Source organism: Diabrotica virgifera, chromosome 8, assembly GCF_917563875.1.
Source record: "Diabrotica virgifera virgifera chromosome 8, PGI_DIABVI_V3a".
In the NCBI taxonomy this organism is placed as follows: domain Eukaryota; kingdom Metazoa; phylum Arthropoda; class Insecta; order Coleoptera; family Chrysomelidae; genus Diabrotica; species Diabrotica virgifera.
Genome location: NC_065450.1, coordinates 89,555,832 through 89,575,819, shown reverse-complemented (window position 1 = coordinate 89,575,819; position 19,988 = coordinate 89,555,832). Strand labels below are relative to the sequence as shown.

The window sequence follows — 19,988 nt, the reverse complement described above, 5'->3', positions numbered from 1 at the left end:
AAAACCTTGAGTTGATCTATGTTGCAGTCTATAAAATGGAGAAAATCCCTAAAAACCCCCTAAAAAAACAGTTTTCCGGATTTTTCAAGATGGCGCACCTAACGCAAAAATCTGAAAAAAATCAGAGAGATAGCTTTTGATAAAATACACAAAATGCAAAAAAAATTGGACCTGCAGCCCCCTCCAAAAAAAAGTTATAAGCTTTAAAAAAGTTAAAAAAAATTTTGAGGTTATGTACACTCGACCTACGGGTCAATAAAAAATGGACGTGCTTTGTAAAAGTCTCAGATACATGTGTGAATTTTTTGAAGTTTTTAAATCAATTGCAACCCAACTAAAAAAAATTAAATCTAAAAATCTACCTTTTTGGCTGTGGGGGGAGGGGTAAGGGGGGTGGCGAGCTAAAAATCCGCATTATCTCATTTTTTAATTGCATAGAACCTAATAAAATTTAAAAAATTGAATTCTGGGAGTGAGGGCATTTTGCCTATCTTAACGGGGGGTACCCTTTGACCGGTTTTATCTCAGGAACCATTCCTCATATTTTAAAGTTTTTTTTTAAAAGCGTCTTGCCAAGTCCTGTTCAGTGAGATTTATTAATATAATCTCATAGTTCATTTACTATGAGATCTCTAACGCGAGAATTTTAATGTCACCGTTGCATGTGGTGGTTGTCTTTTTAAAGGCAGATCACATGCTATGATTTTTTTTTTTTTTTTTTGTGACGGATATTCTTGAGTTGGGGTTGATTTCATGTAATCGAATGAACTATCTTTCAGTAAAGTCGTCCCAGGAACGCAACTCATAAATATTGGCAATATCATTTTAAAGTCTTCTACTTTAAAATGTATCATATGTATCTGAATTGCCGATATAAATGAGTCAAATTAAATAAATTATTAGAAGAATTTTTTTTTTACTAAGCAACAACATTTTTGTTTATATTAATAGTATTTTGTATTTTGACAACGGCACCCGATTTGGGCATCGAAACGTTAATAAAAATCATTTTTTAATAATATTGTGACTTATTTCCCATTCTAAATAGTTAAAATTGTAAAAATGCCACAAGAAAATAGCTTCAGAACAACATTAAGTCCTGTTCAATACCCTTTTCTTAATTTAATTTAACATATGGTTACCGAGATATTCTATTTGTTTATAAGCCAAAAAAATTTTTAACTTCAAAACATCCCTGAAGCCGCCAAAATAGTCAAATTTTAATTGTGTAAAGAATTATCAGAAAATCATACTTAAACTGATGTATCATAATTATTATGGTTTTTATTGAGACCTTAAATTGTTCATTACCAGTTTAATTGTTGCTAAACTACTCATTCAATTTCCATCAGCTTCTGGAAATATAATCTACACCAAAAAGGCTTTCATGTCACTAAGTTATTTATTTATTGATATATATTTACTTATCTAAAGTTTTAGTTGAAAATTAAAGATTTTGTTGGAAAAACCCGCATTTTCCGAGGAAAATTTTCGTTGAAGTAAATCGAGAAAACATTTCTCAATGCATAATTTAATTACGGTGAATTTTTATTTGGGTGTTTTTGGTGTAAAGTTAAAATCTTTGGAGTTATAGAGCAATAATTGAAAAAACACTATTTGAGGGCTCACACTATCTGCTGACTATCCAGATAAATAAAATTTTGCAGTAAAATTTATAGTGCCTGTTATATGAAAATTATAGTTATTTTACTGTATCATAATTATTCTGGTTATTATTGCGACTATAAATTCTTAATTAACAATTTAATTGTTGCTAAACTATTTGTTCGATTATCGCCGGCTTCTGGAAATATAATCTACTACAAAAAAGCTTTTGTGTCACCATGTTGTTTAATTATTGATAAATAATTACTTCCCTAAAATTTTAGTTGAAAATAAAAAGATTTTGTTAAAAAACCCGGATTTTCCTAGAAAAATTTTCGTTGAAGGAAATCGGAAAAAAATATATGCGCAGCATTAAATTACGGTGAATTTTTGTTGGGGTGTTTTTGGTTTAAATTTAAAATCTTCAGATTTACAGAGCAATAATTGAGAAAAAGAAGATTTGAGAGCGCTAATTTGTTATGATAAACAAAATAGCAAACTTTGATTTCCAGGTTTTTGCCTATTTCCTCGAATTATCTCTCTTTCCCTTGATATTTCGTTCTTATGGGATTTATATCATCTATTCTCAATGTGTGACCATACCATCGTGTGCTATGTGCTTTTTTCGATGATAATAGGTACTACATGGTAACATAATATTATGTTACCATGTAGTATCTATTATGCATTATGCATGCATAGTTTTTCTTATTATCTTCCTTTCAAATATTATTATAGGTGTTTCTTCACGTCGTCAGTGCGGGCCTCTGAAAAAATTGCTAATATTGACCTTACTCTTGTCTTAAAATTTCCGATATTTATATTTCCCACAATAACAGTTATTTATGAAACAATTCGTGAAGTATGCTTTTTGCGCACGCACGCGATGTTTAGAACACGAGCGGTGCGAGTGCTATACATCGCGTAAGTTTATCCTGACAAGTTTATGATTGTGAAAATTACCAGGTTGCTGTTAAGCTTATTCTAGCATTAATAGCAAACTTTATATAATAAGTATATGAATACATTTTTGTCCGACAACATAGAACATGTCAAATGAGAGGAATTATGTTGGTGGTAAATAGCAGTCTGATTTTTGCATGAGAGTTTAATGAAAGGGTAACCAATCATTTGGAAATTCTGTCCGACAAAATACATGGGACGTTTTCGTATTTTGAGGTTCCAAACCTGTAACCAGTTCCACAATTAAAATTTCTCCTGTTCCAGTGTTCCCGTACATCAAAGTTTGTCCGACTAGACAACGTTAAGCTATTAACAAATTTTCAGCTTGCTATTAATAAACTTTTTTTGGTTCGCGGGATCCAGGCCTATCCCCACTGAACTGGTAACAGTTATTCCCCTATATAATGAGAGCATATGCGTTTATCCTCTTTCTCGTATATTGAGCTGATGTATCCAGCATTACAATCATCAGGGATATTTTGTCCTTTTAAGCATTTATTAAATAGTTGAACCAACAGCTCTGTAATATTTTTGGTCCGTACTTTACCAACACAATTGGGATATCTCCAGGTACTGCTGCTTTACCGTTTTTCGATCTTTTGAGGGCCTGGCTTAATTATTCGCTTGTTATGGTCTAAGAGCTAGCAACGTTTTCGAGAAACTATTTTAAGACAGCTGATTCTTTAATATATTATTCCCTATGCATCCTACAACACCTTACCGGCCATCTGGCTACTGAGTTGCGTTCATTACTGCGCAGCGCACCTGTACAGGTAAATATATCGAATTAAAAATTATTTTAAGACGAAAAATTTTTGAAGTGAAAACTTCTTTAGGGACGTTGTGCGATTTTTGGATAGGGGAAAAAGCATTGAATTCGCGACCGTTATCGCGACCGTCATTGCGACCGTCATCGCTTATGCTATATATTATTTGTATGTATATGTATATAAATTGTATAGAAGTATTTAAATTTAAAATAAATGTAAAACCTATTTTAGGATGGGGAAAAAGGATTTATTTCGCGACCATCATCGCGACCGTCATCTCTTCTGTGAAATAAATTTTGTACGTATCTATATTATGTGTTCTATACATAAATTGTATAGAAGTATTTAAATTTAAAATAAATGTAAAACCTATTTTTGGATGGGGAAAAAAGATTTATTTCGCAACCGTCATTTCTTCGGCGAAATAAACTTTGAATGGGCCATTCCACGAACATATGCCTGTTTTGAATTACTTCGACAACGAATATTTTACTGTGCAACATAAGAAGTACGAAAGTAAATGGCGCTAATAATTATTCCAATAAACAACAATGTAATTTGCAATTTACTTTCGTTCTTCTTATTTTGTACAGTAAAATATTCGTTGTCGAAATAATTCAAAACAGGCCTATGTTCGTGAAATAGGGTATACGTATATGTATTGAAGTGAAAACTTCTTGAGGGTCGTTGTGCACTTTTTGGATGGGGAAAAAGTATTAAATTAGCGACCGTCATCGCTTCGGCGAAATAAATTTTTAAAGTGAAAACTTCTTTTGGGGACGTTGTTCACTATTTAGATGGGGAAAAAGTATTGAATTAGCGACTGTCATCGCGACCGTCATCGCTTCCCCAAAATAAATTTGTAAAAAGTGAAAACTTCTTTAGGGACGTTGTGCACTTTCTGGATAAGGAAAAATTATTAAACTAGCGACCGTCATCAGTTCGACGAAATACATTTTTGAAGTGAAAATTTCTGTAGGGACGTTGAACTCTTTTTGGACGGAATAAAGTATTAAATTAGCGACCGTCATCGCTTCGATGAAATACATTTTTGAAGTGAAACTTCTTTAGAGACGTTGTGCACTTTTTCGATGGAAAAGTATTAAATTAGCGATCGTCATCGCTTTGATGAAATAAATTTTTAAAGTGAAAACTTCTTGAGGGACGTTGTGCACTTTTTGGATGGGGAAAATTATTAAATTAGCGACCGTCATCGCTTCGATGAAATATATTCTTGAAGTGAAAACTTCTTGAGGGACGTTGTGCTCTTTTTGGATGGGGAAAATTATTAAATTAGCGAACGTCATCGGTTCGACGAAATAAATTTTTGAAGTGAAAATTTCTTTAGGGACGTTGTGCACTTTTTGGATTAGGGAAAAATGTTGAATTAGGGACCGTCATCGCTTCGACGAAATAAATTTTTGAAGTGAAAACATCTTTAGAGACGTTGTGCATTTTTGTATGGGAGAAAATATTAAATTAGCGACCGTCATCGCGACCAGCATCGCTTCGATGAAATAAATATTTGAAGTGAAAACTTTTTAGGGACGTTGACGTTGTGCACTTTTTTATGGGGAAAAATATTAAATTAGCGACCGTCATCGCTTCGAGGAAATAAATTTTTGTTCTTTAGGGACGTTGTGCACTTCATGGATGGTGAAAAATTATTGAATTTGCGACCGTCATCACTTCGCTGAAATAAATTTTGTATAAATTATGCGTATGTATACATAAATACCATAAGGCAAACGCATCCCGTATGTGATATAAGTAGATATAGCACTTCTTTTTGGATGGGGAAAAAGCATTGAGCTCGTAATTTATATACTATAAGAAGTTTTCACTTCTGTCGGCACTCCCACGAGTGCATTCAATTTTTTTGCCATTACTTGTAAAACATTCTTAGGAATATGAATTATAATTGCCAGACATTTCTGTGGTTGCTAAATACGTGCCAGACGCTATAGTCTAAATGGCTATCAATATTATCAACATTTTCGGGAAAATATTTTAAGACAGCTGATTCTTTAATATATTATTCCCTAAGAATCCTCGAACGCCTTCCCGGCCATCTGACTACTGAAACAGGTTGCGTTCATTACCGCGCAGCACGGTAAATATATGGAATTTAAAATTATTTTAAGACGAAAATTTTTTTTGCCATTACTTTTTAAACATTATCAGAAACATGAATTACAATTGCCAGACATTTCTGTCACAGTATAAAGAGGGACAGTAAAACCTCTTCCATGTCGGCACTTTGATGGATGCGGGTCTTCCCTGTTAAAACCCGTACGTTTCTATGCGACTAGCAATGCGAGAGTGGGACAAAAGCGACTGGGAACATTGCGCGGTCGCCATGCGCGACTAAAGATTTTACTTCCAATTTTTCGGAGAATGGTTCTACTGTCCCTCTTTATACTGTGTTTCTGTGGTTGCTAAATGCGCGTCAGACGCTATTTATTATAAATAATAATAGAAAAATTTAAATCATTTTAGTATGTCTGTAATTTTAATATTATATTATTAACACATAAATAAATGCAAAATTAATTTGCCAGACATTAACTCGGTTGCAGTCATCAGCCAGATGGATTTAAAATCGTTTAAAATGATACATATTTTCAACAAAACGTACGCTGGCTGTGTTAAGAAATAAGACAAACAAAAGATACAGGTAAATATATTTGAAATTAGTTTAAGACGAAAAATTTTTTTTCATTACTTTTTAAACATTATTAGAAACATGAATTATAATTGCCAGACATTTATGTGGTTGCTAAATTCGCGCCAAACGCTATTTATTATAAATAATAATAGAAAAGTTTACATCATTTTAGTATGTCTGTAATTTTAATATTATATTATTAACACATAAATAAATGCAAAATTAATTTGCCAGAGATTAACTCGGTTGCAGTCATCAGCCAGATGGATTTAAAATTGTTTAAAATGATATATATTTTCAACCAAACGTACGCTGGCTGTGTTAAGAAATAAGACAAACAAAAGATACAGGTAAATATATTTGAAATTAGTTTAAGACGAAAAATGTTTTTGTCATTACTTTTTAAACATTATTAGAAACATGAATTATAAATGCCAGACATTTATGTGGTTGCTAAATGTGTGCCAGACGCTATTTATTATATATAATAATAGAAAAGTATACATCATTTTAGTATGTCTGTAATTTTAATATTATATTATTAACACATAAATAAATGGCAAATTAATTTGTCAGACATTAACTTGGTTACAGTCATCAGCCAGATGGATTTAAAATCGTTTAAAATGATATATTTATATTTTCAGCAAAATGTACGTTGGCTGTGTTAAGAAATAAGACAAACAAAAGATACAGGTAAATATATATTTAAAATTAGTTTAAGACGAAACATTTTTTTGTCATTACTTTTTAAACATTATTAGAAACATAAATTATTAGAAAACACACATTGTATTTTATTTGCCATTACATATATTGCATCACAATTACTTTTCACTAAATAGAAACTAGACAAGAATCGTTAACAAACTGTGAATTGTGACTGACCCATTTTAATACATGTGCGGACAACATTCACCCCCGAAATTGTCGTATCTTTTGTTGGTCTAGTTTTTTAACCCAACCAGCGATCGTTTTGCTGAAAATACACATTATTTTTATGATTTTAAATCCACCTGGCTGGTGCATGCAACCGAATTAATGCTTGGCAAATTAATTTTGCATTTAATTGATGGATTCGACCGTTACTTGATGGAAGTTCATTTTATCTAACAATAAAACACTGAAAACGTTTGTTTTCTATACCTCCACAAAACAACGGCTATAACGAACAAACAGTTAACAAAATTTTAAACCAAAAACTCCATAAGAAAGCCCTGAAATTAGTGTATCCACCACCACAGAAAGAACCCAGTACCTTCTGCTCTCTCACATATACTGGCAAGATAACAACAAAAATAGCCAGATACATAAAAAAGAAAGGAATAACACCAGCTTTCAGAACTAACAACAACTTAAGCAAATATATTAAGAACAATAAAAGCCGAAAGAGAAAGCAACTACAGAGTGGTGTGTACAAACTAACTTGTGGTGACTGTCCGAAAACGTACATCGGTCAAACTGGCAGAACTTTTGACAAATGGATAGCAGAACACAAAAGGGCATTTAACAATAGAAAAACAGACACTTCTACATACGCACTTCACCTTCTAGATCATAATCATTCTTTCAATGAAGAGTTTCAAATTCTGCATATTCAAAATAAAGGCCTTAAGCTATCTTTTTTAGAATCTATGGAAATTAATAAACTGAAAAATACAGATATAATTCTGAATGACCAACTCGAGACAAACAGCTCCCCACTCCTCAACCTCTTCAGTTGAAGACTTAAAAAGACAAACACATTGTAAACTATATCACTTGAGAAAGGCACTCTGCCGAAACAGCTGTAGTCACTTAGTTATAATAAATTTTGTGGAGGTATAGAAAACAAAGTGTAGTTTTCAGTGTTTTATTGTTAGAATTTTGCATTTATTTATGTGTAAATATGTAATATAATATTAAAATTTCAGACATACTAAAATTATTTAATTTTTTCAATTATTATTTATGAAAAATAGCGGCTGGCGCATATTTAGCAACCACAGAAATGCATGGCAATTATAATTCATATTTCTAATAATGTTTAAAAAGTAATGGCAAAAAAATTTTTCGTCTTAAAATAATTTTAAATTCGATATATTTACCTGTACAGGTGCGCTGTGCAGTAATGAACGCAACCTGTCTCAGTAGCCAGATGGCCGGTAAGGTGTTAAAGGAAGCATAGGGAATAATATATTAAAAAACCAAGTGTCTTAAAATCACTGTTTTCCCGACGTTGCTAGCTCTTGGTCCATTATTTAATTATTTATGTACGTTCGAATATTTTCTTCTATTTCGTTCTCTTGGAATTTACATCTATTTTCTGTCAGCAGGACCTCATAATGATGTTTCCACTGTTTCAGATCTATTAACTTTATGGTTTACTAAATTTAATAAGTTTCTACATAAGCTTGAAGTACTTATAACTTATATAAAAGAAAAACTTATATTTTGAAAAACTGAAACTTCATTGACAAACTGCTCAAATTTCATCTCATAATGTTTATAAACAATTGAGCAGTAAATTAAAAAATATATCTCCCGTTCTATGGGTCGTACAAACTTCTTTTTTTTTAAGATGTGTTTTTTCATAACCTTTCAGATGGGGTATTGTGTTTCTTTTTTGTAAAGGTACAAAGGTAACTAAATTGTTTATAAGGCGAAAAATAGTACTATATTCTGCATCAGTTGAAAACATACATAAGTGGATAAAAATAAAGGTCATCTGTCACAAAATAATTTTTTTAAGTAATGAGAGTTTTAATATCTTTCGTTCCAAGTTTCCAAGTTAGTTATTTATTTTATAAATTTGCATTGCTAAATTTTTTTAAACAGGTATCTGAAGGTACTTTTTTACACTTTAAATTCAATTTAAAAAAAGTTACCTAAGCCAAATATTTCAACGTTTGTGGACATATTGCCTTTATCCACATAATAGTAAAAAAAAATTAAAAAATGTTAGGGTTAAGTGGATAAAAGAGTTAAGTATCAAAAAAAGCATTTATTTTCAAAAAAAACTTACAATACATATAATGTAAAATTCCAAAAAACGTATTTTTTAGTCGGTTCTTCTTTTCTTTTTGGGATTTTCTTTATTTTCCTCTATCGCGTTTTCATAAAACCATCTGTACTCTTCGGGAACAAATTTTATTCGGTCTCTTAAATTTCCCAGTTTTTACAAACTCAAACCACCAGTTTTATTTTCCAGTCTTCTTGGTCTATATTCAGTTCTGGTCAGATGTGCTTTTTTCTTAAATCCACTTGCTGAAATGGCATGTAGTCATTAAGACACGTCTTATAGAGATAGAAGCCAAATTCGTTCAATCTTTTCCATTTTACATTAACCACGAGAATTAAACATTTCATTTGAACTGTTTTTTTTTGCTTCTTTTTACATAGGTCCAATCCATATCTCCAATTCTCTGGATAAATATTTCAGATAAACGCGATTTGGGACATAATTCCTTTATCCACTAGAATTCGATAATCTAGTGGTACATATTGCTTTACTACCTTCCTGTTCATTATTTAACTAAATATAGGTTATTTTAAAATTTTTAAAAGGTTAAACAGCATGTTAGAAGAACAAAAACGTAATAAAACAATTTTCTCAAAAAATGTGACATATATAATAGTCTAGTAAAATAAAATTATACTACATGTAAATCAAAATGTAAATTCGTACAGGTTGAAACAACTTTTATATCAAAGTTTAGGTGGATACAAAAGATATTTTCAAAAAAGTATCCAAATCATACAAGGGGATCATTGTTTAAATAATTAAAAAGGGGTCATTTTTGCAAAAAAAATTACTTTTTCAACTGCTGAGGTCATTCAATTACTAATGAAGGTCTATAGTAATATTTTCTGCAAAGTTGAAGGGTAAATCTGTCACATAAGACTTACTAAATTAAATTTGACCCCCTATTTATTTAAATAATTATACATAAAACTTTAAAAACAAATTTGCAAAAAAATATTTTTAGCGTTTTAAATAAGCACTATAAAATATCATATTTTACAGGAGAAGTTGCGCTATGTTTTCAGTATTAACCAAAAAAAAATTGGTCCAAAAATATTTAATATTTTTTAAGATATGGAATTTGTTTATCAAATGTTACTCTATTTTCAATCGCAAAAACGAGGTTGTTGCCAAAGAAATATTCACCTGTATTAAATCTTATTATTTTTATTTTTCTGTATATTTTCGATAAATGTATTGGTACATTCAAATTTCAATTAAACTTCCCCCTAAAATGGCATTTGAAAATTATTCAAATTTGTTTATAATTTGTTTTTTTAATAACGTCGCGGGTATTAAATATTTTGCAATGCTGTTTCGATAATTGGGTTTCTGGTAATTTTTCACTAATTAACAAATATTTTTGTCTTTTTTTCCTCTTCTTTTTTTTTTCTTTGAGGTATATTACTATGGGCCCTTTTAGGGCTAAGTTTCATTAAAAATGTCGAATCTCTAAGTTGTAGATTCTATACCTAAAAATATTAAGATTGGTCTAAAATCACTTAAATAAAATGTGACTACTTACTGAGTTACAGGGTGTTTTATTTAAAAATTTAAAAATTATTTTTACCAAGTACTTTCAAACTATTTGACGTATCCTTATCATACTTGGCAGAAAGTGTGGGTACTATACAGTCTACTAAATTGTGATGAATAAAAGTTTCTAGCTACTACCAGAGGCGTACGACAAGGGATAGTTAATGGTTAACCCTTCCCAAATTCTACGCCACTGAGTGAATTACTATTTTAGCGAAATTTTTCGATTCTCCAATACCTTATAAGTACATAATATACTCTTTACTGGTAACGCTTAAGTCATTAGTTTTCGAGATATTGGATGTTAAAAATGAAACGGCATAGTTATTTTGATTCATTCATTCATTCATTTTAAACTTCCAATATCTCTCAAACTGATGACTTTATCAATACCAATAAAGCTACTTACATACAAAGTATTGGAGAATCGAAAAATTTCGCTAAAATAGTAATTCACTCAGTGGCGTAGAATTTGGGAAAGATCAATCATTCACTATCCCCTGTCGTACGCCTCTGGAACTAGCTAGAAACGTTTATTAATCACAATTTAGTAGGGTGTATAATAGCCACACTTTCTGCCAAGTATGATAAGGATACGTCAAATAGTTTTAAAGTACTTGGCAACAATAATTTTTAAATTTTTAAATAAAACACCCTGTAACTCAGTAAGTAGCCACAAGATATTTTAGTTAAATCTTAATATTTTTAGGTCTACAATCTACAACTTAGAGATTCGATATTCTTAATAAAATTTAGCCCTAAAAGGGCCCGTAGTAATATAACTACAAGGAAAAAAAGAAGAAGAAAAAACGACAAAAAAATTTTGTTAATTAATAAAAAATTCCCAGGAACCCAATTATCGAAACGGAATTTCAAAATACTTAATCCCCGCGACGTTACTAAAAAAACAAATTATAAACTTTGAATAATTTTCAAATGCCAGTTTAGGGGGGAGTTTAACTGAAATTTAAATTTATCAATACATTTGTCGAAAATATACATAAAAATAAAAATAATGAGATCTTAAGCAGGTGAATATTTCTTTGGGAACAACCGCGTTTTTGCAATTGAAAATATAGTAACATTTAAAAAACAAATTCAATATCTCAAAAAATATTAAATATTTTCCGACCAATTTTTTTTTACTTAATACTGGTAACATAGCGCAACTTAATCTGTAAAACAAGATATTTTATAGTGCTTATCTAAAACGCTAAAAATATTTTTTTGCAAATTTGTTTTTAAAGTTTTATATACAATTATTTAAATAAATAGGGGGTCAAATTTAATATAGTAAGTCTTATGTGAAATATTTATCCTTCAACTTTGCAGAAAAGAATCCCATAGACCTTCATTAATAAGTGAGTTACCTCAGCACTTAAAAAAGTATTTTTTTTTTTTGCAAAAATGACCCCTTTTTAATTATTTAAACAATGATCCCCTTGTATGATTTGGATACTTTCTTGAAAATATCTTTTGTACCCACCTAAACTTTGATATAAAATTTGTTTTAACCTGTACGAATTTACATTTTGATTTTTTTTTAATTTTTTTAGGCTATAATTTATATAACCTTTATCCACGTATGTCTTCAATTATTTGTAAGTAAACAATTAAAAATATAGGATATGCAAAAATATAGGATATAGTTCGCATTGTAGGAATGTCTACGACCAAATCACTTCACATATGTTCACAATATGTTTTAACATTTTTTTCTTTTTCAGATTTTACCTAATGCTGGACATCACATCAATGCAGATCAATCAGTATTGTTTAACAAACTCGTCTGTAAAGTATGTAAGCAATGTGATAATTCTGATACGTTTAGTTCCGAAGAAAAAGAAGATAACAAAAATTGTGATAATGAAAACGAATGGGATAAGAAAATAGAGGGACTAGTAGAAGACGACGATTTCAGTGGTATGCAAATAATAAACACGAGACTGTAAATGGAAACCTTAGATAAAATATACGAATCTTCTGCCTAAAAGTATTTTATGATGTCTGTAAATGTTTAAAAATGCTTTATTCGTCTTACATGTGTCGTAAGGTTACTAGTCCAAGCTGTGGGTGAAAAGTAGGTCGATTTCAGGATATAATTCAGGAATTTTTGAAACCTATAAGGTGTTGTAAAGGACGATGCCAGGAATATCTTCTACTAAAATGTAACCAAAAATTGTGTGCACTTTTTTATTTATGACGTTTTTCACTTGTTAAATTTGAAATTTTTAAAGATTTTTAATTTTGCAGCTTAGGATCAGAGCTGGGCAATACCCGGGTACAAGTACCCGAATTTTGTACCCTGAGTACATTTTGGGTACCCGGTACCCGAGTACATTTTCAATAAAGTACTCGGTACTCGTACCCGTAGCATATGGGTAAAATATCCGGTTCCCGCGTTTATTATACGAGTACATTTTCCGAGTACTTTTTGCAAGTATAAACTTGTCGCTGCATGTGGGAGAGCAAATTAATAGCAACACGCAAAAACGCCGTTTTCAGTATCAGTCCATTCGCAAAGTCAAGCAAACGCCTATTCTCTTATGCCATAATAATTACTAATAGCCCTTCAAGAAATGCTCTGAAGAACTGATGAAACTTTGAAAAATTAGTTATCTTAAAAGCCAATAAAATTAATCAGTGAGTGTGAGTGGTGTTATACTGATTACAGTAAAACCTGTGTTACCGGCCACCTGCAAAAATCGGCCACCTTTACGTACGGCCTGTTTCAAAATTCCGCAAACCAATTATATGTAATACAATATACTATATTCGCTTATTTATGACCTACTATTTACGGCCACCTTTATAATACGGCCAAATAATCACATATTTTTAAAGCCCATTTTATAGAAATTGAATGTGAATGTTAGCCAAAATAATTTTGTTAAAATAATTTTGTATATTTGTTGATGGAAATTCCCAGTATTATTTATTAGGACCTATTGTATCTACCTAAACAGGAGAGTAACCTTCATCTGGTCGGTGGTCACAATAGGTTCTTAAAATCCTAGAATAAAATGTCGTAAAAGTGTTGTAAAAGAGAAACGTTTGTCACTATTTATAAGTATGATTACAATTCACAACAGTTGGCCGAAAAATATGGTATAAAAACTCAAATTATCAAAGGATATAAAAAATAAAAGTGGGTTGAAAAGTTCTTTAAAAAAGCTTAACATCAATATGTTTTTCCCGTAGTATAGTTTTGTTTTATATTAGGATATTAAAGTAGTTTTAGTAGTTTCCGACGTTTCCGTTTATGTACAGAATTATATTTGCTTTTATTAACAAAATAAACAAAGTTCCAATTATCTTTTATGTATTTGTGGACTACAAAAACTGGAAATACCGGCCACCTTTCTATATCGGCCAATATAGTTCCTTCATTTTTAGTGGACGTTACTGACAGGTTTTATTGTATTAATCAATGATCAATTTTTAAAATTCTTTTTTTTTAAGTTGGAGTTGTACCTACGTTATTTTATGTTTTTATGACTCATAAATAAATATGTTTAGAGAGGCAGAGATAATTATCAGAGGTACCTTCTTACCTTTTTTCGGGTTCTATATTCAAATGTACTCGAAATAAGTACCCGAGAAATTCGGGTAATTGTACTTTGAGTATTGTACTCTTGAGTACTTTTTTTGAGCAATGTACTCGGTACTCTGTACTCGTTCCTCAAATATGAAAAGTATCCGAGTACAATTTATCAGTACCCGGCCCAGCTCTGCTTAGGATATTCATTTTAGAGAAAAACTTTTAAATGGAAAATTGTAGTAAATTAAGAAACCTACATGGTTTCCTTAAGAAACCTAAAATTTAAGCTATGGTAAGTTGAATTTCGATAATACGTTATTGCAAAACAGCCTGCGAAAGGTCCAAAATGGCCGTTTTTGCAATAATTGCATTATTTGTTGTAAAAATAACTTTTATTTATTTTTTAAGGCTTTAAAATGAACATTATTCAATACAAAACATAAAAAAAATTTGTAGAGCCCGATTGGTTACATTTTAGTAGAAGTTATTCCTGCCATCGTCCTTTACAATACCTGATAGGTTTCAAAAATTCCTGAATTATATCACGTTTTTTCACCCACAGCCTGGGGTATACTTACCTAGGCTTCTAAATGATGTTTTTCCAATACCCGTCCACATTGATGGCTAGTTCAATCGCTATGGCTATGATCGCGCAGCATTCTTCCAAATTCAAACAGTTTAGTAGGTGGTGTTGTCTTGTACCTCTCTAAAGGCACTGTGATCCTCTGTGTAACCCCATTTTTTTACATTATCTCGGGCCTGTTTCATAAATCTAGATCTACCTGAATACTGCAAATTCTTCTTCTTCTTCTTATTCTTCTTCTTCTTGTTCTTCCTAAGGTACCGTGCATTTCTGCATAGGCGTCTAACGTACATTGTCTTGTCAGGTGAGATGTTAGATATTCAGGATTAAATTATTGTGTTTTTAGCATCATTGATGCCAACATCTTTTGATGCCGTAGACCGCTCTTTCCTTCAAGTACCAGTTGCTGAAAAGTGTATCGTTCTCCTCGTAATATGTTCTCTAAGTATGCAGTCTTCTTACTTTTTATATAATAAAAAAGTTCCCTATTCTGGGGGCCCGCTCTTCTTAATACTTCCTCATTTCTGACTCTGTCCGTCCATGCTATTCTAAGCATTCGGCGTGGGCACCACATTTCAAAGACTTTAAGTTTGTTAATGGATCTGGCCTTAAACGTCCATGCTTCCAATCTGTACAAGAGAACAGGCCAAGCGTACCACTTTAGCATCTCCTATCTCAGGTTGAAATCCTACTTGCGATTAGTCAGAAATTTACGACGCCTCAAAAAAGCATTTCTGTCTTGTTCTACTCTGCTCTTTATTTCTCAGCTTTTTAAGTCTCAGCATCCTAACATTCGTTCAGCACACAACCCAAGTATTTAAACTGCCTTATAAACGATTGCTTCTTCAGCGACATACAGCGTTGTGTTTGAATAATTATTGCTACCTCTAATAATTGTTCTTGTCTTCTTGTAAAGCTTCACTTGCACTAGTGAGGTTATTTAAAAGGCATTGAAAATCTTCGATATTATCTGTTATCGCGTGTTTACTATGAAGTTTTCTTAGGACCTTACCCCCCTCCCCCTGAATTTTACCGTTGTGTGGTGTTCGATGTGATTCGATGTTACCTTGCTGACGTCATTGATGTTTTTCAAGACTTATCAGGTATGACGACTATGTTTTGACATATCTATCTAATTCTCCCAGTGATAAGGTTTATACTGTAGTATAAAAAAACGTAAAATTTTGTACAAAATTCGTATGTCACAATAGGTCATTTGGTTCCTTTATCTTCAGTTGAAAATATTTTTTGGTACAATGTAACAAAAGTTCATACTTTTGGACTAAGTACTCTTTATATAGGTACTTATAAAATACATTGATTTGTTAGATTTTTGTTCTTTCGACTGCGTTGGTTAAGAAACGCGAAAAGAATATAGTAATTTTTTTTTGTTCTTCTAATGACCGTGTTTTTCTTCTTATGTTGGTACCTAACCTTAAGACAAATTATTTAAAATTTAAAAAATTAAATAAAATCATCGAGATTTAAATACATTCTAATTAAGGCTTAAAAGTCTGTGCCTGTACCAACCAACCATTTAAGTTTTTTATCGGACCCCAGCTTGGGTTTTTCTTGAAGGCCGTTTAATAGTCCTGTCGCCAGTGGGGGTACAACGGCCTCCTTAATTCAGATGGACTTACCCAAGTTTTTTTATGTATATTGACCCGTAGAACACGAATTTTTTGGGTAACAGTCGATCCGGATGTCGATAAGATTGTTATAAACAAAGAACTTGAGGAATCACATAACAGCGATTTTTCGCCAAATAAAACATGTTTTTGTATTTTTTGGGTCATTCTAAGCAAAAAATGTTTTTACAAGTTTTTTCGTAGCATGCATAGTTTTCGACATAAACGCGGTTGAACTTTCAAAAAATCGAAAAATTGCAATTTTTGAACCCGAATAACTTTTGATTGAAAAATAAAATAGCAATTCTGCTTACCGCATTTGAAAGTTCAAGTCAAATTCTATCGGTTTTGATTACTTTCATTGCTAAAAATTAATTTTTTTATTGTTAAACAAAGCTATAAACACATAGTGATTGAATGATGTTTTCAATGCATTTCCCATTTGAAATCGAACGAGTAGGCGCGCATACACACAATTTCTACGTAGATTACGTACATTAAAACGCATGCATTGGGCACGGGAAACACTATGTGTTTATAGCTTTGTTTAACAAATAAAAACTTAATTTTTAGCAATGCAAATAATCAAAACCGATATAATTTGACTTGAACTTTCAAATGCAGTAAGCAGAATTGCTATTTTATTTTTTAATCAAAAGTTATTCGGGTTCAAAAATTGCACTTTTTCGATTTTTTGAAAGTTCAACCGCGTTTATCTCTAAAACTATGCATCCTACGAAAAAACTTGTAAAACCATTTTTTGCCGAGAATCACCCAGAAAATACAAAAAAATGTTTTGTTTTGCGAAAAATCGCTGTTATTAAGTTCTTTGTTTATAACAAACTTATCGACATCCGGATCAACTGTTACCCAAAAAATTCGTGTTCTACGGGTCAATATACATAAAAAAAACTTGGGTAAGTCCATCTGAATTAAAGAGGCCGTTGTACCCCCCTGGCGACAGGACTATAAGAACTACAATATAAAAATTACTGTGCCTCAACAAAAACATCTTTTGAGTCCTTTGGCTGCCTGGATTAAGACAAGAGAAATTATTAAATGAAAATTTCTCTGTCTTTTCTTCTTCAGTGACCACTTTTTTATAAATTTCTTCATTTGGTAATTTTGCGCAATAAATACCGGTTTGCTTACTTACTTCTTACTTCTCTAAATCTTGGCTTATAAAAATGTTAAGTTTCTATGGATTGATATGTCGATTAGTTTTCATTCGTTAAGAAGTTTCTAGTTAATATTCTGCAGTGTTGTCAGGAAGGTTGCAAATCTTTGAATATTTATCTTGGGTATTTTTGTGCGTTTTTTGTGTGTTGTTGTTTGATCTTGTATTACCTATGTAATGAAACATGCATACTTTTGGCACTTTAAGTTTTTGTTAAGCAAATCTAAGTGTCCCTGCAGGCGGGGATTGTAGTCACCGCCAGTCCCCCTACTTTCATCATGTGTAGGGGGATTTTATATTTCAATGTTTTTCCACATTTCCACTCAAATCCGTTCAGTATAATTACGTCCACTAAAGTAAAACTAGCTAAGAATTTAGGGGACCCCACTTCTGGCTGCCAGTACCAGCCGGCACTACCGTCTCCATCTACAGGGCACATAAAGAAATAAATGAAACTGAAAATTTAAAAATAATAAAAAATATGTTAAACTTAATTTGTTATAGAGAATTATCTAGGAAAATTCTAATTGAGGCTGCGAAAGCTGGTCTTTTGTACAAACGTAATAGCCTTCTTTCGTTAGAATGTTCCTTAAAGGCCATTAAAAATTAAGTAGTATAATGTATATATAGCTTTATTTTTTATATAAAATATTATTTTTAAAATATATATTTATAATTTAATTTAAATGTGATAGTTCCCGTGTGATACATTAGGATAAAACAATAGGGCTTTTCATTCACAGTCGCATTTGTTTCAAGCTTCTGTCATGTGTCACGTAATATGAATATATCTACGTCATACGTTATTTGTATACGCTCTGAGCTTCGCTGGTGTCGCTCCTAGCGGTTACTAATTCAACTTTTACCGGTAATTTTTAAATTTATTATTTAATTGTTATCGCTTATTATTTACAACGCAAAAAAGTAATTAAATTGTAATCGATTTTTTTAAGATTTTTCTAATCATTTTGACGTTCTATTGATAAAATATCAATTTCTTACTTCGGATACTTTGACAATAATCGTGTAGATGGCGCTAAGATTATAATAGATTATTTATAATTAGATATTAGGGAACATTAAAAAAACTTAAATTCAGTATTTAAAACGTAAGTATATTTAAGGTAAAAATATATACCACAGCTTTGACCAACTAATATTGTTTATAATTAATGTTTTTAATTTTAATTTTAAATTAATCACTTTGACATTTATGTCAAATTTCCAGTAAACGTTTACAAACTTGTCACTACTGGCGTTCGCGAATTTGTAAATATCCCCTCTACGTACGAGCTCACAGCGTATACATCAATGATACACACCAAAGACGTATGACGTAGATATATCAATATTATGTGACACATGACAGAGGTCGAAACAAATGACAATCGATGAAAAGCCCTATTGCCTGGATAAACTTATTTTTATTATTGGTCCACGTTTTAACTCTTTCGTATAAAAAGTATCAAAATTAAAACTACGTTGCACATCTTAAATAAACATTAAAATAATACATGTGTTGTTTTATTTAAATTTTAAACCAGTTAAAAATATACTTTGCTAGTAGAGACGGCTTAAGGTCGATTCTCACTATTTATTCTGTTTACTTTCCATACCCGTCCCATACACCTCCCATTAAAATTCGATTCTCACTATACCTCCCGTTTACTTTCCATACACCTCCCATTAAAGTTCGATTCTCACTATACGTTCCGTTTACTTCCCATACCCGTTCCATACACCTCCCATTATATTTTAACCACCATTCTCAGTAGATGTTCGCGTTTACTTTCCGTCGCCGTTTAAATATTGTATTTTGTTCCACTTTGGTAACATTTTATCCAAAGTTTTTGACAGGAATACGCGTATTTTTTGCGGTCTGAAAAAATGTGGACTGAAGAAAATTTAATATGTAGTATATTTGATGGAAATATTATGATGAAAACTAAACAATAGTAATCAGTAAAGAACCATTCAGACATAAAATAGAAATTGATGGCATCAGTATTGAACAATTAGTGGAAAATACCTTGGAATTACATTGTCCAGCTACGGAGACCTGGGCAAAGAAGTGAGAAATCAAGTACAAAAAGCAAATAGACTGCCAGGATGCCTTAATAACACTCACTATACGAAACTTCGGCGAAACCGACATATTAACACTGAGCAAGATGAAGTCAAGAATTTATAAAGTAATTGTAAGATCAATAATGCCATATGCATTAGAAACAAGACCCGATACAGCCACAACACAAAGACTACCCAGATAGCAATATAAACTTGTTTTAAACTTGAAACAAGTTTGATACATCATACATGAAAGTTTGCTACAGGTTTGCGATGGCAACTTTGCAAACTTGCTGCAAGTTTAAATCAAACTTGCTAGTTACAGTGTGACAAACTTGCACGAAGTTTGTTTTTGCAAAACTATGTATATTTATATCAAACTTGATATAACAAACTTGCTGAAGCTTTGTTTTTGTTTTGTTGCATGAAGTTTGTTTTTTCAAACT

The 19,988-nt window shown here is 31.4% G+C and overlaps 1 protein-coding gene across 3 annotated transcripts in view; it reads left to right on the top strand.

Annotated features, from left to right (window-relative positions):
* Positions 1–18,988, top strand: part of LOC126890800 ((Lyso)-N-acylphosphatidylethanolamine lipase-like) — a 169,438-nt gene extending 150,450 nt beyond the window's left edge. For all 3 annotated transcript variants that reach the window (XM_050659990.1, XM_050659991.1, XM_050659989.1), the window contains exon 6: positions 12,274–18,988. In XM_050659990.1, coding sequence (XP_050515947.1) covers positions 12,274–12,498 — 225 coding nt within the window. In that variant the 3' untranslated portion in view covers positions 12,499–18,988. The remainder of the gene's footprint in view (positions 1–12,273) is intronic.
* The last annotated feature ends 1,000 nt before the right edge of the window (positions 18,989–19,988 follow it).